General features: G+C 57.3%; 1 protein-coding gene across 3 annotated transcripts in view; it reads right to left on the reverse strand.

Moving 5' to 3' along the window:
* FSTL4 (follistatin like 4) overlaps positions 1 to 21999 on the reverse strand; it is a 360281-nt gene that overhangs the window by 25568 nt on the left and 312714 nt on the right. For all 3 annotated transcript variants that reach the window (XM_051844203.3, XM_051844201.3, XM_051844205.3), the window contains 2 exons: positions 20427 to 20593; positions 7132 to 7252 (listed from right to left, as the gene is read on the reverse strand). In XM_051844203.3, coding sequence (XP_051700163.3) covers positions 7132 to 7252; positions 20427 to 20593 — 288 coding nt within the window. The remainder of the gene's footprint in view (positions 1 to 7131; positions 7253 to 20426; positions 20594 to 21999) is intronic.

Consider the following 21999-nt stretch of genomic DNA (forward strand, 5'->3'; position numbering starts at 1 on the left):
GCTGTTGTGAACCAGTGGATGGAAGCTTGCTTTCTCCGCCTTTCACACTTTTAAAAAAGAGGAATTAATTAGAAAGGCAAATAGCAGTGTAACTGATAAGTGAATCTAACAGCAGACTTTAAAAACCTTGAATAAAACACCTAGGCTTTTGGAAGATTTGATCAATGGAAAAAAAGAATTAACAGATAAAATTAAAAAAAGAAATACTATAGTCATTCAGTAATGAGTAATGCACAAATCTCAACGACCAGATCATTTAAAAACAAACTTTAAAGTATCAACACCAACTTGAGAAGAGATTATTTTAACAATGTAAAGTGCTGCCAACCCCAAAGCCAGTCTGTCTGGTTAGTTTTATTGGAGAGCTTCTCTGCACGCTGAAGGGTGTGTGTGTGTGTGTATGTGTGTGTGCGCGTGTGCTGTGCTGGAGTGGAGCACAGAGGTGTTCCAGATTTCATGACCAAGCTGGTGTAAGCAGGACACCAAAGCCCCGAGAGCTGAGGCAGGCGCACCGCACTGATCCGAAGGCAGGAGCCAGGTGCTTCTCCTGGTCTCCCATGGGGTACAGGGCCCAAGCACTTGGGCCATCCTCCACTGCACTCCCTGGCCACAGCAGAGAGCTGGCCTGGAAGAGGGGCAACCGGGAACAGAATCCGGCGCCCCGACTGGGACTAGAACCCAGGTGCCGGCGCCTACTGAGCCACGGCGCCGGCCCCTCAGTGCAGTATTAACAAAGCGAATCCACTGTGACCAAGTGTACTACGTCTCAATGGCTAGCTATTAGGAAGTCTATAATTAGTTATAGGCAAAGTTACAGGCAAAGAGAAAAACCACTTAATCCTCCTGCTAGACACGGAAAGGGCCTTTGAAAAAAAATCCAAAATCCATTTCTTGGGGCAAAAGCTTCCATAAAGCAGGAGTGGAATGATATTTTCTCCCTGCCATGAAGACTCTCTCTACGGAAAGAAGAAGTGGCAGCATGCTTCTCAGAGCGGACAAACAGCAGGTAAGGAACAAAGGAAAAAGAAAAAGGAAGAGAGGCGGCCAGGTTCTGCTAGACTTCATCAACGGGGGGCAACTAATGAGAAACGCAAAGATGAGCGAGATGGAGAAGGCTGTTTGCTGTGGGTGTTCTCTAGGTAGCAAACCCGACGTGGTAAGGATTAATGAGAGCACAGCCCACGGGGCAGGCCCAGAGCACACCGTCGCTGCGTGCTACCATCCCAGCAATGGCCACACGAAAGCAGAGTGGGCCCAAGCGAACAAAACTGCAGAGCCTCACTAGCAACTTAACTAAAGACAGGAGCAGCTGGAAGGAGACCTTCTCTGATGAGATCTACCATGGATAAGAACCAACATACTCCAATTTGAACCAAATATATTTAGTCTAATTAACGTCAGTTGGTCAGGGCTCAACGAAACAATTCTCAATTTATCCAGAAGAAAACAACGTGCCATCAAGGCAGTGTTGAAAACCGAGAAGCTGACTGCCATTACAGTAGACATTACAAAGTGCTGCAATGCCGAACTCGGCAAAGCAGGGAGGGGGCAGGCTTAGGAGTGCCCACCAGGTGCCGCACCAGCCAGCGTGATCAGTGTTGCAAAGCTCTGTCAATTCAACCTCGGGACTGACGGCCACTTCCCGAGGGGGTTCTGGGGACAGGGACCCAGGAAACTCTTGAGAACAGAGAGCAGGCTCCACTCCTTCCTCTGCCCACAGCAAGGACTGACATTCCTGATGCCTGTGGTGCTGGCCCTTTTGCTGTTGGGGGGCTTTGTCCCAGGAGCCAGGGACTCAAAGAATGGCTTGCGAGAAGTCTCCTCCCCAGGGGCATACTAGCTGTGACCTTTGAAGGGAGACAGCAGACTCCTGGCCAAGCGGGCCTCTGAGTCCCCTGCAGGGCTTGGTAGGGCAGGGGCCGGCCCCCACAGCGTCTGAGGTCACAGGCCAGGCTGAGGCTGGGAATTCCCATCTTCCTAACAGGCTCCCAGGAATGCCCAGAGTCCCCGCTGGCAGGGGCTTTGACACAGCCTCCAAGTCTCTTGGAGCAGAAGCCACAGGAGCAGAGGGGTGGTGGCCACACAGCTTCCCCCTCCTCTCCATCCCTGCACCAGCAGGACTGAAGCCTCGGGCCTCCGCCTGCTCCGTCTCTAATGCCCCATCTCCCCCTGGTCTTGACCCAGCCAACTGGGGGATCCTGAGGAACACTGTCCCCACGACCTCTGTCCTCTGCCAGGCCCCAGGACGCCAAGGCCTCCGAGCCACCTCCTAGGGGTTCCTTCACTGTGCCTTCCAGAACTCACGTTCCATCCTCAGCAAAACCTCCCAGGTCTCTTACCCGTTCTGAGTGGCCCTTGCCCCTCCCTTCCCCCTGGAAGGCCAGGGCTCTCCGAGGACCCTGCTTTTCCCGCGGCCTTGAGTGGGGCCCCTCATTCCTCACTCCGTGATGGGATGTGCGACCCTCATGTCCATTTTGCCAGAAAACTGTCCGGTTTCCAGTCTCCACGCCCTGGCTCATTCTTCCACCCACTGCTCATGCCCAGCTGCCTGGATGCGGCTCAACACCTCTCTCAGCCCCGCATCAACATCCCCTTTTATGCAGATGGATCCTATTGGTCCAATAAGACACCTTTTTCTTCTATCTAGAATTAAAAATGAGAGGCCCCTCTTCTTGGGCCAGCTGTACCCCACTCTGCTCCTTGGAAGCACCTGGAAGGACTGCCCACACTTGGCGGCTGGCACCTCTGTCTACCGCCCTAGTGATGCTGTGTCCGCTGCTCCATCTGAACTGCTCCATATCTCGGCCACCACCACGTGCTGACCTTGACCGACGACCTCCTCTCCCGGGTGGCCCACAGCATCCAACATGGCCCATGACCCCTCCTCGCGGCCCTTCTGCCCAGCCCCTGCTGGTTCTGTCTCATCGCTCCAGCTCTGAACCGGAGTTCCTGGCCTGCGGACGTCCTTTCTCGGTGCTTGCGCTCAGTCTCCTATGTAGCATCTGCTCTGACACAGGAAGTTTCCATCAGCGCTCAAGCCCCTCCCTCCCACCGGCTCTCTGATGCCCAGCGCCTGCCCAGCACTCCGGAGGGGTTCAGCAGCCAGCTTTCATTTAGGCCAGCCCTGGGAGCTCCCGGCCTCTCATCTCAGGGCTCGACTCATCCGGCTCCCGGCTGAGGCACCTGAGAAAGCCGCAGAGGATGACCCACGTACTTGGGCCCCTGCATCCATGTGGGAGACCAGAAGCACCTCTCGCCTCCTGGCTTTGGCCTGGCCCAGCCCGCGCTGTTGCAGCCATTTGGAGAGTGGACCACCGAATGGAGAGCTCCTTCTCTGTCCACGGTGGCTCTCAAGTACATCTTAGAGCTGTTCCTGAGCACCTTTCGCCGGGCGACACTGAAGGTGCGCAGCCAGGCCAGCAGCACCCAAAGGGCCCTGCAGAGTCCTGGGCAATGGGGGAGCAGGACGAGGGGGTCCCTGGGTCCTCCCAGCTCACTGTCCTGTGCCGCAGAAGATGAAACCCGAGGCAGCATGGAGCGTTGCCTGCAGGCCCACCTTTCCCTGAGCTGACTGCTCTGGGGAGACCAGAAGCCAGTTTTGATTTAGCTCGCAGCTGCGTGGTAGTTGGCTCACTGCCCCAGGACTAGACTGGCCCCTTGCTGGGTGACGAGGCTGTGAGTCCAACAGTTGGGGTCAAAGAGGCCCAGGCCCTGTGGGAGCACCTGGCCCTGTGCTGGTCCCTGCTGGTGGAAGCTGTGGCTCCCCTCAGCCCCAGAGCCTTGGAGCCAGCCTTCTACCAGACAGGGATGGGTGGACAAGAACTCTGGGCATGGAAGGGCCTCCATGGGGTCCTGTGAAACAGGTGCACAGCACAGCTCCCCACCAGCAACATGACAGAGACTCAGCTGTTTCCGTGGGCCCTGATCATCCCTTCTCATTTTCTGTTCATCTGCACACTAAATATAATTGGAAATTAATATATCCTGGGTAAATATATTCATTGTCTTTTAAGTGTGTGAAACCTTCCAGCGAAAACATTTGAATACCTAACACAAAAGCCCGTTTTCTCTGGCCAACATCTGTCACTGCCAAGCTGAAAGGCAGCCCAAGTATGTCCGTAAGTAAGTCGTACCATCAGAAATTGCCAGGCTGGGGTAATAAGCAGATCCGGGAGATGATTGTTGTGCTTTGGGAGAGAATTGCTACTTGTCTCAGCTGTGGGGAGGTCAAGGGTGTTTTTAATTTAATGAATTCATCATTTATGTCTGAAGATCTTGCTTCTTCCTATGAAAGCAATGAGGGAGTTTGCACAAAGCTATAAATCATGTCAGTGTGTGTGGCTCACTGGGCAGCCTGGGCTTTGGGCAAGTTACACCGAGGCTTTGAGAGGAAGTAGTGACCTGCAAGGATTCTCCCCTGGCCGGCAGGGCAGGACACAGTCACGGATAGCGAAATCCTGCAGGACAGCGCAGCCTGTATATGGGGTCCTCGCCCTGCTGCCAGGGAGCCGGGCAGCTCCGAGGGGAAGCAGCCTCGACTCTTACTCTTGGCATTTTTTTCTAGGTCTTGATGTTCCCATCTGTATAATGGGCTGGAAGCTCTCTGGGGGGCCAGCAACTCTGACCACCTGTACCTACCAACTTCTGTAGGTGTTTGCCAAGCACTTTCTAACTCCGCAGGCCTGTAGGTCTCAGATGGCTAGAGACAAGGCAGCACCAGCCCCTCATGAGGATGTGAGCCCAGGCCTCTGTGGCTGAGTTCACGTCTTCAACCTTCATCAGAGCTGTTGCCGGGGGTGGGGGTGGGGGTGGGGGTCTGCACCGAGCCTACTGTGGAACAGCCGGCCCTGCCTCTGGGAAAACCATTTAATCTGAGCCTGGTTTCCTGTCCACACAGCAGGGCTGCTGCCTAGGATGCACACAGTGTTATTACTGTGATCAATTTACAACATCTTCCCACACTGATCCCACTTTACTCCTTTCAAGTCCAGCTCAGCAAATTCCACTTCTGCCATGCTTTGAAAGCCTCCTGTCGCGTTCCCAGGCCAGCAGCAATGTCCTCTTGTCCTTAGGAGGTGACAACAGCCCACCTTAGGATGAATCCAGACACCATGCCCAAGTGTCTGGGAGTCAGCCCAGTCCCAGGCCCTCGTGGGCTCCTGGGATGCAGCCACCCGAGAGCCCAGCCAGAGTCGTGGCGACAGAGCCAAGAGGCAGAAACCTGGTCGTCACACCCGCTGGTCCCAACGCACTCCCTCCTACTTGCTGCAGACATCTCTTGACAACCAGGAAATGGGTCTCCAGTGGCCTGCCGGGATTTCAGCGACAAGGTTTTGCTCTTTGTTTAGACACCTAGGGCCAAGAGTACCCTCTCTGGCTAAGCCTGAGCAATGGCTGGGCTGGTGGGGGGCGAGGCAGCTGTAGAGCCTCAGACAGAACCCCCCCTGCCAGCTGAGCGCCCCGCCTCCCACCTGTTCTTTACTGATGCCCAGAACACCACAGCGTGTTGACGGCTTCGCTCCAGGGGTGCTGGGAGTACAACACAGGCTCCATCCATACTAAGAGCTCAGTCTCAAAAACCTGGGGTCCGGGGATAGCCCGGCACTGTGGACTAAACACTCTGGGTATTGAACAATTTGAGACCACAGCATTCTCCCAGCAGCCCAAGGCATCTACAGGTTTGCTCACCTGCGAGGTCTGAGGTTCTGGGCAGGGGGATCCCCGAAACAGGCTGCGAGGGCAGTGTGAGGGGGGCAGGGTGAGCGGGGCTGCCCTGAAGGCCATGCAGGGTCGGCGAGCTCATGTTCCCAACTCGCCTGAGGACCTCAGGCGTCCCCTCTCATCACCCCGTGCAGCCATGCTCCAGCTCGGACAGCCCTGCTGAGGGAGCCCCTGGCTCCAACCCCAGCCGCCGGTTCACCCACTAGGGTTATAATGAAGGACACTTGGCCTGCCTCTCAGGGACTCCACGAACTTCATCAGAGGCCAACACGTGCAGCCAGGAAGCCCCCAGGCCTCAATCCCAGCGCAGGAGCAGCACTAAGGGGCGGGTGCTGTGGCCCAGAGGGTTAAGCTACAGCTTTGAACACCCGCATCCCATGTCTGAGTGCCAGGTTCGAGCTCTGGCTACTTGCTCATGTCCCTGAGAGGGAGCCAATGACGTCCCAAGTACTTGGGTCTCTGCAACCCACGTGGGAGACTTGGATGCAGTTCCTGGCTCCTGGCTTCAGGCTAGTCCTGGCTGCTGTGGGCATTCTGGGAGTGAATCAATGGATGGAAGATCTTTATCATTCTGATTTTCAAATAAAGTTTTAAAAAACAAACAGTCAGATGGGGCTGTGGCAGGAATGACTATGCTGAAGCCTAAACGTCCTGTCAGGTAGATGCAGAGGCGAGGTGAGCTCACACGGCGTCCCTTCAGTGGCTCCCACCCCGAATCCCCGAGGTAAGCAAGGTGAACCTCCCGATGTCCCAGCAACTGCTGTAGGCGGGACCTGGCGGCTTCCACACCACTCCCTCACGCCCCGACACCGGCTCAGCCCTGCTGGGTTTGGCTGGATGAGACTCGCTTCCCTGTGCTGACCTGCTGGGGAACTGTGGGGAGACTGAACTGTGTGTTCTGCTGGCTGCAGCGGCCAGCTGCCATGGCCAGTGGTGTGATGTGGAGGTCACGGTGCCGGCTCTGGGTCCAGAAGCACTCCTCAGAGCAGGGGGAGCCCGGGTGAGTGACCCCACGCAGAAACGCTCCCACAGAACACTGACGGAAGGTCTGCTCAGCCCGCACCAGCCTGCTCAGGGCTTGGAAAGCCCGGGTTGGTGCAGCTGCTGCAGCTGTAGCCATTTGCCCAGGTGCTAGGCGTGCGGGCAACACGGGGCTCATCCAATCAGAACGGAGCCCCAGACCTGCTCCGCTTCTGTCTGAGCTGAGCCCCTGGGGGAGGGGAACACTGCCGGCCTCCCCACGGCACAGGGTGTGGCTCACTGGCTCCTGGAGGAGGAGCAGCGAGTTTCAAACTCTCGGCTCCAGAGCCCACGGCTGCTCAGCCAGGCACCCTGAGTGCTCTGCAGGGCAGAGGACGGGGGAGGGGACGCAGCATGAAGGGGACGACACGCGTGGCGCCATTTACTGACCATTCACCTGCAGGACGTGGGTCTGGAACAGCTCCTCGTGGCCGGCGGCGTGGCAGGTGTAATTGCCCATGTGGATGGTGGTCACCTTGGTGATGTACAGGGAGTTGTCCTCACCGAAGTCCTGTGTGGGCAAAGCCGACAGTGAGATCCAGTCCCCATGGAGCAGGCTGTGCAGACACAGAAGTCTTCCTGTGTCTGGCCCCGCTCGCCTGGAGCGGCCTGCAGGCTGTGGCCCTGGGCAGCAGTACCGCCGCCGCCCTGCACGCGGCCAGCACTGACCCCCGACGTCCATTTCCAGCCTTGCTGCCCTGGCACCTCCTCTGGGAGGCCTGGCTTGACCTCTGCCCGCAGCGCACCTGCTCTTGACCTTGCCTCACGCAAGCCTCTCCTCCTTCCTGACCCAGGAGGCCCCATTCCTGGAGGGTGGGCTGCCTTTAGAGCAGGGGCCAGCCAAAGTCTTGTTGAGGGGAGAGTCAACGTTCTTGGCTCTGCGGGTTGGCCAGGTCCTGTCCATCACTCGACGCTGCTGCTACGGCAGAACAGCCATCCCCAGACGTCACTCGGGGAGGGCGGCTGTATCCGCTGAAATGTAACTCAGTGGTGCTCAGCTGCATCTGGCCCGTGGCTGCAGCTCGCTGACTGGTGATTCAGATCTCACCTGAGCCCCAGGATGACCTTGGGCAGGTTGCAGAGACGGGGGAACGCTGAAGACAATGGAGCACACAGAAAACAGGGGCAGGGCCTTATGGGAGCGCCAGGGAGGGCTGGTGGCCGGGGTGGTGCAAGCAGTGGCCTGAGAGCCTCGGGCCGGGAGTTCAGCAGCATCACAACACGGGGCCTCACGGGCCCAGCGGGCAGGGGAGGGAGGTAGGAGGGGCTTCTGGCTGCCTGAGGCCCCCAGGAAGCACTGCACGCCAGTCACTTCCTGCCTCAGCTCTGGTCCAGCCTGCAGCACCCTGCACAGCGCCGGCCCCTGCTGGGCCTCGGGCGCAGACGGCTGGGAGTGAAGTGCCCGGCACTCCGGGGGAGACGCTCATCAGGGCTGACCTGAGCGCCTGGTCGTCTCTGAGGCTAGGGTGTGCGGAGCTGAGCACACAGACAAGGCCCAGGCTCCCTGGCTGGCCAGGGCAGTCTGCGAGGAGCTGGGGGAAGCCTGGCGGTGGAGGCTCAGGGACCCTGGCTTCGGCTGGAGCTCTGCCACGGACCACACGTCCCCTAGCCCCTCTGGCAGTGGTCTCTCCACTTGTAGACTGTGGACGACACAGTGCCCAGGCTGCCTGCTGGCGCTTCAGGAGCCTGGCAGGAAAACCCACGTGAATACACGTTCTCCTGTGGGATGCATGATGGGCACGGGTGTTCTTTTCTGGCTATTAACAAAAGAGGAGAAAATCCTCTGGCCTCTGGAAGCAAACGCCCAGGAGCTCAGGCCAGCCCTGATGAGCGTCTCCCCCAGAGTGCCGGGCACTTCACTCCCAGCCATCTGCGCCCGGGGCCCAGCAGGGGCCGGCGCTGTGCAGGGTGCTGCAGGCTGGACCAGAGCTGAGGCAGGAAGTGACAGGCGCTCAGTGCTTCCTGGGGGCCTCAGGCAGCCAGAAGCCCCCTCCTTCAGTTCTGCAGCGTTCCTCAGGCTGAGGAGTGCTCTGGGCTCCCAGCGCCGCGCGAAGGCTGAAGTCTGCACGGATCAGCCGTGGGTGACACCCCCTTAGCACCAGCACAGTCTCCAGAGGTTACCGTGTGCCGAGAACCGGACCTACGGTCAGCCTTCCGCGTTCTGGTTCTGCACCTGAAGATTCAACCAACTGCAGGTGGAAAATACTGCACCTGTTCTGAAAACGAGCAGACTTCTTTGCTTGTCATCATTCCCTAAGCCACACAGTGCGGCAACTGTTTACACAGCATTTGCATCGCGTTAGGTGTTGTAAGTCACCCTGAGAGGATTCACAGTTACGGGAGGTAGTGTGCGGGTCTGTGCGAATACTGTGCCATTCTGTACAGGGGACACAAGCATCTGTGGATTTCGGTGTCTGTGGGGAATCCTGAGCCGATCCTCCACGCCACCACTGGACAATGCCTCGTTTAATCTGCAGGAAGAAGCACTCAGAAAACCCAGAACCTAAAACAAACACAAACCCAGTCCCCTAGGTGAGACACAGAGCTGCCCTTGAGAACACAGAGTGTGTTCTTCTCTTACCCTGGCCCCTGGGAGCCCAGGGTGCAGACCCCCACCTCTGCCCTTCTGCAGTCCTCACCAGGGTCATTTGTCCTTACAAAGCAGACACCAGATTGGGCAGCTCCTGGCTTGGGACCTGGCTCAGGACGGCTCCCCCGGCTTCCCTCAGGCCCCACCCCCTCCCCGGCCCCCTGTCTGACGGCCCAGCCTCCCCACAGCACTCGCTAGCCCTCTATGCTGTTCTCAGGATTTTCTGAGCTCTTCAATGGTGTCCCCTGTGAGAACTGGACCTTGTGTAGGGGAGGGGGGTTCTGGTGCTCTGTGATCCCTACTGTGTCCACTGGGACTGGCACAGTGCCCGTCACGCAGCAGGCCCTCCGTTAAGTACCTGTTGAATGGACAGCAGGGCACTGGGCTGGGCTGCCTGCAGCGACTGTGTCTGCTCTGGCCCTTTGCCCGCCAACGCGCCCCCTCCTGCCTTTGCATCCACCCACACTGCTCCAGCTGCGCTGACTGGTGGCAAAGGCAGAGGACTGGTCTCCAGTGTTGGCCCTCATGTCCCCGCCCTGTCTCCATCTCCACCTGCACTCCTGCGGGGGACTCCTGGCTCTCCATCTCCACCTGCGCCCCTGCGGGGGACTCCTGGCTCTCCATCTCCACCTGCGCCCCTGGGAGGGGCTCCTGGCTCTTCTGCCTTCCTCGGGCCGGGGCATGCGGAGACAGCTCCAGGGAAGGCTGAGCTCAGAGCGGCAGGAGAAATGCAAAGGCTCATGCCGGGAACTGCAGACTCACTGGTGGCGCGCAGTGTCTCTGAGAGTCATTTAACCTCCCCGTTGGCTCTTCCTTGCTTGCCAAGCACAAGCCTGTGTCCCTGGGAGCAGACATAACTCACGGGTAATTGCACTGCCCCGGGAGGACAGGAGGGCCGCTCGGATGCTTCTGTACGCACCCAGTGCATCACTGGCTTGTGGTGTAGGCTCTGGGGGGAACCTGACTCCACAATAAACAAAATACTGTCTCTGGGCTAAAACAATCAGCATCATATCATTATAGAGCCAAGTGCATATTGTTGTCTGGATAGGAATCCTGGCTACAGAAATAAAATTTACCTCATTGGATGCAAGAAAATCTCTTTAAAAATTGATTTATGAGAAGCTATATAAAACGAAACCTGCAATCTTTCCTCTCCTGAATGTTCGTTGAGATGGGTCTGAATGTTGCTATCAATGCTTGATTGCTTCTCTGTAATTGTCTTTTTATGGATAGCTTTCCTTTTTTTAAAAAAAATCCTGGTGCATAAAAACGTATTAGCAAAATCAAGCTTCCTTCCAGAAATAAACAGATGCCAGATTAGACTATTCTATGTACTGACGCACAGCCGTTATTGGGAAAGGGACCATTTTACTCAAAGATGTGATTTTCATCTTTTAAACATCTAAGTATCTGCCCTTATTAAAGAGGGTGATTAAACAAGAGTGAAGTATTAAACAGTAGCTAAGCCGAGCTGAGCTGGGGGTATTGGTACCATGACACGTGAGCAGGAGCTGTAAGTCACGGGCAAGTGGTCATCACGCTGATGATTCAGTGACCAAATGTCAAACACCAGGACCGCCGGGCAGCATGGGAGGTGAGGTCAGGCACCGCCAGGGCCATGGCTCAAGCTCAGCTTGCAATCATTCGCTCAGAGCTTTCCATCTCGGAGCACCGCCGGCTGTCTCGGGAGGAGGAGGTAAAGGGATCTTCCTGCTGACACTGGCTCGATTCTGCCCCTAGAACGTCACTCTTCCAGCATCTCACTTGCCCCGTGACTGCAGTGGGCCCAGTCCCTAGTGACAAGCAGCACTCTGGGGACAGACATATTTACTGCTTGGGTGTGGGACGTATGCCCACGACCTGCACCAAGCCAGGACCAAGTGACACCTCGGTGAGCACCCACACACTGCACGGACACAGGCAGCAAACGAGAGCACGCATGCCTGCATAAGCACGTGTCCACTCCCTGGCCCGCCATAGCTGGCCAGCTGACTGACCCTGGGGCCGCGCCCCTCAGAGGACAGTCTTGCACTCTGCAGGCACCTGTGCAGCAGTCCTCTTGCTCAGCAGCTGGCCGCATCCCTATGCAGCCCACAACCCCGTGAAGGCTGGCGCTGGGCTGAGGCGGCGCAGCCACAGGGGCATGGAACCTAGGAGGCAGGACTGAGTCACCGGCTGACCTGCACACCTGCTGTTCCCTGGGGTCCACTTGTGCTCATGACTGTGGGTGCGAAGGGGAGGCACTGCGTCTTGCTGGGCATTGCCGTGTTGCTGGTGCCCGACTGGAGCTTGTCACTGTTTGCTGGGTGAACAGGTGTGTTGCCGAGAAGGAAGGGTGGTGCAGGACTAACGTGTCCTAAAGACAGGGCCAGCCTTTGCCCTCAGCTCCTGCTGGTGAGCTCGGCCCTCGGGATGTCTGCCTCGCAGGAGTCTCTGGCTTGGCTTGGGGTCTGGGGGCCGGACAGTCTCAGGTCTGCCTTTGAAGGGGCTGCAGACTTGGGCCACGTCTGATGCAGCTCTGGTAAGAACTCCGGACCAGAGGCCTGGGTGGGAGTGCCTGGTGACAGGACGCTGGGTGTGCCATCACACACTGACGCTAGGGGAGTTATGGGTCTGTGCCCCCCAGAGGGGATGGAGGAAGCTCCTGCCCAGGTGATGCCCTCCTTCTGCCCTGCCTGATTTTACTCTGGACTCTTGCCCTGTAATAAACCTAAGTGTGAGTGCACGAGCTTCTGTGGATTCTGGGAGTCCTTCCAGCAAACCTGAACATAATGGCAGTCTTGGGGTCTGACTTGCAGTTGATGATGTAAGGCAGGGGCACCTTACATGGCTTCACTGTGGCCCCCAAATTTAAAGAGGGGCTTCCGGCCCAGCTGGGTAGATGCTGAAATTCCATACCCTGGACCCTATGTGAGCATCTCGGTGCCCAGGGTGTCCAGGCACCCACAAGAGGAGGCTTACAGCAAAGACACAGCTCTGAGCGCATAGCTTGTCCAGCTGTGGGGCCAGCAGTTAGACAGCTCTATACTGCCAGGACTCCAGAGGGCTATAACAGTGGCAGCCAATGGGGCCTGAATGGGGCTTAGGGTCTTTGGCCAACCGCCTGGACTGCCCAGTTGGGGCCACTTCGAAGGGTCTTGGGCACTGGACTGGACAGCAGCAGTCAACTGAAGTTCTAGACCAACAAGAAACCTGCTCCTTTCATCCCGGAAAACTGTAACCCTTACCCTGGCAACCTTGGATCATGAGTGCCCCGCCAGAGAAAGCCTTACCCAGGTACCAGCTTCCGACTTCACTGGACCACACTCACAACCACAGTAGCCACCTGCTGTTCTCAAAGCACTCGAGGGAGGGTGTGATAAAGTTTTCTTCTACCACTCACTCGAGGACCAAGACATTCAATCAGACGTTCTCTCCTACGGGGTGCTTAGAGCTCTCACAGGCTGCCGGGGGTGTGCGAACAGGGGGAGGCTCTCAGGAGGGAGAGCAGGTTGTGGCCATCGATGCTGAAAACCTTCAAGAAGTCTCACAGATCCGCTTGCACAAACGTGCACAGAGGGAAGCACGAGGGTGTTCCTGCTGTTTCCGGGAGGCAAAGCTGGACAAAGCTGCCAGCCTGAACGTGAGCCCCTCTACGTGGTGCTGGGCGAGGGAGCCGGAACACAGCAGGTGCTGGGCCTGGCTCAGGCTATGGGGCCTCCAGAGATTCTCTTCTCCTTGCTCAGAGTGGACAGTGCCCTTCAACCGTGCTGGCCGAGAGGGGCACCATCCGTCTCCTCCCCTGGCTGCGCCTCTGCAGGGAGGCAGTGAGTCCCTGGGCTCTGCCCTTGAGGGTCTAGAAGCCAGCCCAGGGCCCTCCTGAGAGACCTGAGCACAGGCCAAGCCCTGAAGCCAGGCCCAAGGCAGGAAGAGGCGACCTTGAGAAGGTGACTGGAAGGCAAAGGTCAGAGGCAGCACTAGGGGCAGAGCCACCCGGGAGATCCAGGGGCCGATGTACCGGGGCACAGGACCCCATCTCTGGGAGAGCTCCGGACAGCAGCACTAAGGTTCTGGATTTGCCCAGATCCTCACAGCCCCAGATGTTGGGATGCAGCCGGGCTGTCAACATTAGCCGGGGGGAATTGGCCCAAGACTTGAAGTGCTTCAACTACAGTGTTTTCAAAGATCTTAAAACAAAATGTACCCAAGTGTTTTAATGAGATTATTTTAATGCAGAACCTAGCACGGCTGTCTGTCGTGCTGCAAACAGCCCTCCACGCTAATCAAAAACGCCTCTCATCTTTTCACAATGGATCCGTGACTGCTTCGTAGCAAGACAATAAAAATTAAATGACTCATGAGCTCCTAAATCATATTCTTTTGGTCTTTTTTTAATAACTGACTTCCAAAGAGGAGCTAGCTGAGAGCACACGCTTCATTAGAATTATTTGTTCCCATTTTACACCATTTAGGCACGGGGAAAAAGTGAACCTTTTAACACATCCTTCAGACATGGCTACAAATACTTTGTTCTAATGGGTTTTGTTTTTCTGCTTTTATCACTGTACTCTGCCTGTGACAGTTGAAAGACCAAATAGCGAGATTCAGTGAAAAAAAACCCAACACGACAAAAAAGAGGGGCTCTTTCAAGTCATTTCAGATGTACGGAGTTTGTTGTAGGCCTTAAAAAAAAAAAAACAAAAAACCAGCATGCAATAGAAAAATGTTCTCCCTGGGAAGATCCCGGCCAGACAATCAGACAACCCCATTTGCTTGTCTCAGTGCCTGCTGCTCCCCTGCAGTGCTGCAGCCAGTTGGCTGATGAGACCCAGAGGGCCACCCACAGTCCCACGTCCCAGCAGGTGCCCAGCAGCGGGGCCTGCGGACTGTGTCAGTCACCACAGGAAGCAGACCCAGCTGGTCCAGGAGCGAAGCCATTAGTGTGTTGGGTGCTGTGACCCCCAAGGAAGGAACCCAGAGAGCCCTGCAGGGTTGTGTGGCGTGGCTGCAGGTCCAGAGCGAGGGTCCCGATCCTTCCGAGTTGCCTTGTGGCGGCGCTGACGGGCAGGTGGTGATGCTAGCCAGGAAGCACACAGACCTGGCACCGCGCATGCAGACACACCACTGCAGGGCCTGGGTGGATGCAGACGCAGAGCGCTGAGGCTCGCACGGGTTTGCATTGCCTCATTCCTGCCCAAAGTGAGGTGGCACCCCCACCCCAGATCACAGTGTGGGGACTGGAGGAGGGCTGGGGGCTGCCGCTGCCTCTGAGATGGGCCCCACCCACCCCCGAAAGCCAGGATCTGAGCCCAAGAGCAGGAGCTGCAGGGAAGAGTGAGGCATGGTCCTGCTCTGCGTGCAGGTGAGGAAGTGTGGTGTCCGTGGGACCCGGGACTTCCTGATCCCCAGGTGGGACTCAGGGTCCCTGCTGTGCCAGTGCCTTCCTTATCACAGGACTGTGTGGCTGATGGCCGGAAGGGTCCCCGAGGTTAGCCCGGCCCCTTTCCGACTGATCACTGTAGCGCTGCCCCAGGGTCCGCACGGAGCACTCTTCCCTCCCCCCAGGGCTCTGGCTGGGGCCCTGGCAGTGACCATGCGCCCTGCCCCACAGGGCGTGGTGTCTAAGGAGCAGAGCAGGGCTGTGGGAGAAGGGGTCTGGCACTGGCTTCTGGTACCCACCGTGGCAAGGCCTACGGGAGCTCCTCCTCTGTGAGACAGGAGCTCCTGCAGAGCGGCTGGGCCCAAGTCAGGACAGGCAGAACTGAGGGTGCTGCTGGGCCCTCTGCCAGCTTAGTGTGGGGTGAGGGCAGTGGGCTGTGGTTCCTTGGGGCTGAGGCAAGGTAGGGGCACAGGGCCAGGCCAAGAGCTGCCCGTGCAAAGAAGCCGGCCGTCAGCCTAGCGGGAAGCAAATTCACAGGGCATGTTTTGCAGGCTCAGGGGAGCAGGCGCGTGAACACAGCTATTGATTTCCCATCATACAACAGGAGGCGTCACTCTCCAGACCTGGTCAGGAGCTGCCTGGGCTTCGGCCCTCTGAGGCTCTGCCCGGAGGCTGGGAGGCTGCTCTCCTGCCAGCAGGGCTGGGTGGAGCTGGAGCCCCCTGCACACAGGGGGGCTCAGGCAGGCTCAGCAGGATACCACGGCTGTGCCGCACCCTGTGATGATCTTAGGGTTGCCTAGATACCATGAAGTGAGCCACAGACACCTGGACGAACACTGGGTGGGAGCCATAGGTGGCCTGGGCACTGCTTCGTGGGAATGGGAAGTTAGGCGGGAGACCCCGAGAGTACTGGCAGGGCTCCCCTCACTTCTGGGTCCCATATTCTTTGGGGTCCCCTTTGGAATGGGTGCTTCATCTTAGGAAGGAAATCAGGACTCTCACAGCACACACACAGCTGACCGTATCACGGTCAAGGATCTGCGGTCGCCCCTGGCCACAGGGGAACAGCTGAGACCTTCAAGGCCCTCCACGTACTGGCTGCTCCACTCCCCACCCCCAACCCCAGCTTGCTCGTCCTCGCTCCTTCCTCTGGCCTCCGAGCAGGTGCTGCTGGGAGCTTGCTCGCTGGAGGCTGGGGACGGTGCTTTTGCTCTGTGTTTTGGTTGCAGCTCCCCAGGCACCTAGGGAACCACTCCAAAGGTTGAGCCTGCATGTGCGCCATCTGGACGGGCGCACACACGATGGGGAACCCGAAAGTGCTTCTGACGGCAGCGCTGGCTGCTGCAGAAGCAAGTGGCTGCTCCTCACTTGGCTCCGGGCTAGAGGGGTGCGTTGCCTTTCTGATCAAATAGTATTCTGATGCTCAAGGCATCTTTGATGTTTGCAAGTCAGAAAAGTTTAATTACATGTGTCGTTAGGATGGCATTCTGTAATAGCTCTGCGACTGAATTCATTAACAGAATTCTTAACAGATAAGACAAGACAAATTAATATTTTGTTGCCCATGAAAGCTTCTCATTAAGAGAGCGGTGAGAAAGTGATTAATATTTTGTTGCCAATCAAGATGTCTCACACGAACGACAAAGGCAGGACGCCCGCACCTTTCCCTGCGCTTGCTTCTCCCGGCCCAGGCTTTGAAGACTCAAGTGCTTTCCCGTCTGCAGGGTGCCGGGGACTGTGGGGACCCAGCGGCCCTGGAATCACGGCCCCTTCAGTGCTGCCCTCCTGGGCTGGTCGCCCCTGACCAGTTCTTGCTTCAAAGATGCCCCAGGATTGCCAGTGACCTGGCTCCAGCCCTCTTCAGCCGGACACCTGCCAGGGCTGCTCTCACTGTCCCTAGTGGCGTTGCCACATAGGAAGACACACTGGGTGCTGGACACTGAGCAGGGGGCTTCACGCACGCATTCAGTCCCCAAATTCCCATGCAAGGAGGCCGCCATGCTCAGAGGCATGCAACAGCTTGCCCGGGGCTGCTCAGGATTACTGGGAGCCCGGGCAGTGTCTCTCTCCCCAGTGCTCAGAGGTGGACATGGACGGGGTGGCCCCCATTCCCAGCTACAAGCAGCAGGGGTTCGGGGTGCCTCAGTGGGGACCTAGGCTGCGAGGTGCTGAGAGCTTCCTGTAACAGCAGCCACAGTTCTGACACTCAGTGATGATGAGGTGTAAGAAGCAGCAGGTGGCGAATTCTAAATGCTAGGGACTGACAGCCACCTCTGCACATCCCCACCTCCCCCTGCAGGGGCCCGGGAGGCAGGCACTGCTCTTTATTCCCATCCCACAGAGGAGGCTGAAGCCGACAGCGCTGCGCTGGCCTTTCTATGGCTACTAACCTAGGCGGTGGCAGAGCTGAGCCTTAAACCCAGCACCCTGCGGCCCCAGAGTGTGCCGTTCATTAGCAGGCTGTGCCGGGGTGTGGTGTGTATGCTATGTGGTATGCGGTATGTGTGTGGGGTGTGTGGGGTGGGTGTGTGGTGTGTGGTGCATGGATGTGCAGTGTGTGTGGTATATGTGTGGTGTGTGGTGTGGTGTGTATCAGGGATATGTGTAGTGTTTATGCGTTGTGTGTGGTGTGTGGTGTATGTGATACATGGTATGCGGTATGTGTGTGGGGTGTGTGTGTGGGATGTAGTGCGTATGTGGTGTGTGGGATGTGGTGTATGTGTGGTGTGTGTGTTTATGTGCTATGTGCGTAGTGTGTGGTGTGTATGGGGTGTGTGTGTGGTATGTGGTGTATGTGTGGTATGTGGTGTATATGGTATGTAGTGCATGTATGTGGTATGTGGTGTATGTGTGGTGTGTGGTGTGTATGAGGGATATGTGTGGTGTTTATGGGTTGTGTGTGGTGTGTGTGATATGTGGTATGTGGTATGTGTGTGGGGTGTGTGATGGTATGCAGAGTGCGTGTGTGGTATGTAGTGCATGTATGTGCAGTGTGTGGTATGGGGGTGTATGGGGTGTGTGTATGGTATGTGGTATGTGCGTGGTGTGTGTGTGGTATGTAGTGCGTGTACGTGGTATGTAGTGTGGTATGTAGTGTGTGTGTGGTATGTGGTGTGTGTGTGGGGTGCATGGTGGTGTGCGGGGTGTGTGTGGTATGTAGTGCATGTATGTGCAGTGTGTGGTATGGGGTGTGTGTATGGTGTGTGGTATGTGCGTGGTGTGTGTGTGGTATGTAGTGTGTGTGTGGTGTGTGGTATGTGTGGGGTGCATGGTGGTGTGCGGGGTGTGTGTGTGGTATGTAGTGCATGTATGTGCAGTGTGTGGTATGTGGTATGTATGGGGTGTGTGTGTGGTATGTGGAATGTGTGTGGTGTGTGTGTGGTATGTAGTGCATGTACGTGGTGTGTGGTATGTAGTGCATGTACGTGCAGTGTGTGTGGTATGTAGTGTGTATGTGTGTGTGTGGTATGTGGTATGTGTGTGGTGTGTGTGTGGTATGTAGTGCATGTACGTGGTATGTAGTGTGTGTGTGGTATGTGGTATGTGGTATGTGTGGGGTGCATGGTGGTGTGCGGGGTGTGTGTGTGGTATGTAGTGCCTGTATGTGGTATGTATGGGGTGTGTGTGATACGTGGTATGCGGTATGTGTGTGGGGTGTGTGTGTGGTATGTAGTGCATGTACGTGCAGTGTGTGTGGTATGTGGTATGTGCGTGGTGTGTGGTGTGTGTGTGTTTTCTGTGTGGCCTGCGTGTCTGAGCGGCCCTACACCTCTCATGGGAGTTTCTGGGAAGCCCAGGGCCTGCCCATCTGCAAGCAGACTCGCCCAGCAGCAGCAGCTGTTTCCTGGGAGGTAACGAGGGGCCATTAATCTCTGGTTGCACCCACAATTATCCAAATTGCTAACCTTATTGTGAAGAGGAGAACTGCAATCCAGTTGGTGCTAGAGGCATGTTGGCGGGAGGCGAGAACCACTCAAAGTAATTTAGTTAACGGGTGGCAAGTACATTAGGAGGAGCTTTGGCTTTGCCTTTATTTCTGTCTTTAAATCGAGCACGGGGACGCTCAGACAGACACCGGCTGCCCTGTCCTGACGCGGAGCAGTCACTGCGGGCCAAACGTGGACTGACACCCACCTTGAGACCTGACGCCCACAAACCCATGCGCCCCATCACACTCCCCTCCCCCGAGTCTGCCCTTTCTAGCTGAGGTCTCAAGGAAGCCCTGGCCACTTCAGGCCCAAGGACAACCACACGCAGGAACACACGGGGCTGCGTTTGCTGTTCTGGGCATATCACAAAAAAGCCATCCTGCCCAGTGTGCATGGGTGGGGGTGGAGAGGACCCCCTAGAGCAGGCCCCATCGTCCGCCCATCTCCCCAGGAATCCTGGGGATACTCCCAAATGGGCCTCGAGAGGCTCAGTCCCGGCTTCACTGGTTCACAGCCTCTTCCTGGCCTCTTCCCGTGAAGCAGCCTGAGTTGGCAGGGATCGTGAGGGCCATGGGGTGAGCTCGCTGCCCCTAGGGATGGGGGCTCTAGGTCTCCTGTGCTGTCTGTGCACGGATGCTCCATCAGGGAGCCCATACCGGGCACCTTGGTTCTTCCTGCCGCTCTGGCCCACGGGGTCAGACGGCCCCGTCAGCTTGCTGTCCCCCACCCTGAACCCTACCTCTTTAGAGATGTTGCTAGGAGCCCACCGTTCGCCCTGCACGTGCTACTTCTCTGGGCCAGCGTCCTGATGTGGCCCAGTCACGTTGTCCTGAGCCAAGGAGACCAGGGCTGCCTCCCTTCTGCCTGAAGATCAGATTCCTGCTACCATAACCCACGACCTGTCAGCTGTCCTGGCAGCTCAGGACGTGGGTGACTTCACTCTGTCTTCTCCCCTGGACCTCTGGGAAGCCACATCACCCCAGGGCCCAACCTGGACCGATCAGTGTACTTGACTTCTTCCCGTCTTCTTCAAGTCTAGAGAAGGGAGGGACTGCTGATGCTGCGTTTTTGCATGGAAGAATTCGTTGAGGGTTAGGAGGTTAAGGGACTATTCAAATTCATGAAGCTTTTACAGCTGATGCTGGGCTCCCAACCCAGCTGCCACGGTCCTCAGAAGCGCCCCCTGCTGGCCATGTGATGCTTGCACGCTCAACAGCTCTCTGCTCCCCAGTTTGAGTAGACTGATCACCTGGTAGAGAAACTCCCCAAGGTGGGTCCCTCTGGCCTGGTCCAGCCTCCCTCCACTGCCTCCCCTGGCACCCTGCCCTCTAGCCCACCAAGCCCCCAGCTCACCTCTGCCTTCCACGGGGATTACTCCTCCCCCATGTCCACTGTAGGGCCCAGAACCTCCCCTTAGGGTGCCCCAGCACTGCAGCCTGGCTGTGACCTCTGCCTGGGGTGGACCCTCTGAGCTACGTGAACAAAGCACACTGCCCCTCCTCTCCACAGCCCATTCTCAGAACCACATCCAGGCCATTGCTAGCGCAGGGCCTGTTCAGTTCTCCTGCTGGCCTCTCCCGTCAGCACACCCTCTGCTTGGCCCGCGTGGCTGCCAGGCCGCTGGCCATCCTGCATCCTACTCTCTGCACAAGCTGGGATTTGACTTTCCAACAGCTCCAGCCTGACAGCGGGCCGGAGAGGCGCTCCCCCTGACCAGGACCCTGCCACTGCCGCGGGGCACCTCCCGCCACCTACTTGGCCCAGGACACACAGGCGGACTCAGAGGAAATGCCAGGTGACTTACGTTGATGTCTTCCAAATCCAGGAAGTTCAAGGTGAGCCCATTGCGCTTCCAGATGATCGGTGGCCTCAAGTCTCCTCGGATGGCGCAGGTGAGCACTGTGCTCAGCCCCACAGTCACAGTGGTCACACTGACCCGGTCCTCGGGGGCGAGGCTGAGCTGCAGCACCTCTGCAGAGAGGAAGGAGACGGTGGTCAGGGACGGCCAGGCCCGGGCCTAGGCCCAGGGCGTGGAGGCTGCACCCCAGGCAAACGACCACAGATTTACTTAAGGGCAGGGGCTGGAAGGGCTTTCAGGTGCCCTGAAGACGGCTGGCCGTGTGCTGAGAACCTGCACAGATGGACCCTTCTGCAGGGAGAGAGGCCGCGACTTCAGTCATATGCCCAAGAGGCTCTGTGACTCGGACTGGACCGGGAACCACGGCTCAAGTGCAGGGAGCTGTGTGGGCTGTGGATTTGTGATCGGAGCTGCATCCCAGAGACAGGCCAGGGAGCAGCTGTGCAGCGCCCTCTGGGGAGTGTCGGGCCTCGTGGAGTCTCAGCCTTGCTGAGTGCAGTCAAGGTCTGCTGGGTGGGCCGATGGGCTTCTCACCCACTGGGGACGATTTAAAGGTTGCACGGTCTGAGGTCTGGGGAGGAAACCGGCTGACCTTTGAAGGCTGAGACTCACTCGGACGTGGACTTGGATTTCTGCTCCATGGCCATACACTGCAGCCTTTCATGTTTTCAACATGTACTTCAGGCTGTGCGGACTGCTAATCCTTGCCATTTATACTTGATAACTGGCATGAAGACTGCTCATGTTTTAGGCAAATGGGGAGGGTCCAAAGCATTTACAGGCTTTTTGAAAATCTCAGGATTTGTAAAGAAATTGATCAAGCTCACACTGCTCAAATGCCAACACAGGACCGGGCTTGACGGGGAGGGGCAGCAGCCCACTGCCTGGGTGTCCTCCACTGCCTGGGTGTCCTCCCAGGCTCTTCTCCCAAACCTGCCCACTCAGGGGGCTGGGAGACGTCAGCAAAAATGTCAGAAGCTCTATTCACTTTTGTCACTTTGTCGGGTCGTGGGGAGTCCTGACGGAGGTGGCCCCTCAAAAAATTCCAGAGCTAAGCCCAGATCTGGGAGCTGAGCTCTGTGACTCAGAGGGACACTGTGCATGGTGACCAGGCAGCAGCTCCTCTGCAGGCAGCACATCGGGGCTGTGTGCCACGCCTGGTGGAGCAAGTGCACTGACAGCAGCACCCAAGGTCAGACCCCAGCAGCAGAGCCCCTCCAGCCCAGGACTGACACAGCGTACACCAGTGTCTCACCAGTGCCTCCTGGATGGATGCACAGAGAGATAAACACCGGAAGTAAAGGGGCCAGTAGTGAGGGGGCAATCACACGTGGGCAAGGTGTGACTGAGGGTGAGGAGCCGGCGTGAGAGAAGACAGGCCCCAAGCAAGGGATGGGTGCAGAAGGAATGTGAGAGTGTGAGAATACCAATACCAGCGACATGTGTTTCTAGCTCCTCCTGGATACTGCTGAGCTGGCTGCCCTCCCCTCGATGAGCTCCGCCCCTGCCCCCTGGGCCA

The sequence above is a fragment of the Oryctolagus cuniculus genome, chromosome 6, assembly GCF_051225735.1.
Source record: "Oryctolagus cuniculus isolate XC-2025 breed Fujian yellow rabbit chromosome 6, ASM5122573v1, whole genome shotgun sequence".
Lineage (NCBI taxonomy): Eukaryota > Metazoa > Chordata > Mammalia > Lagomorpha > Leporidae > Oryctolagus > Oryctolagus cuniculus.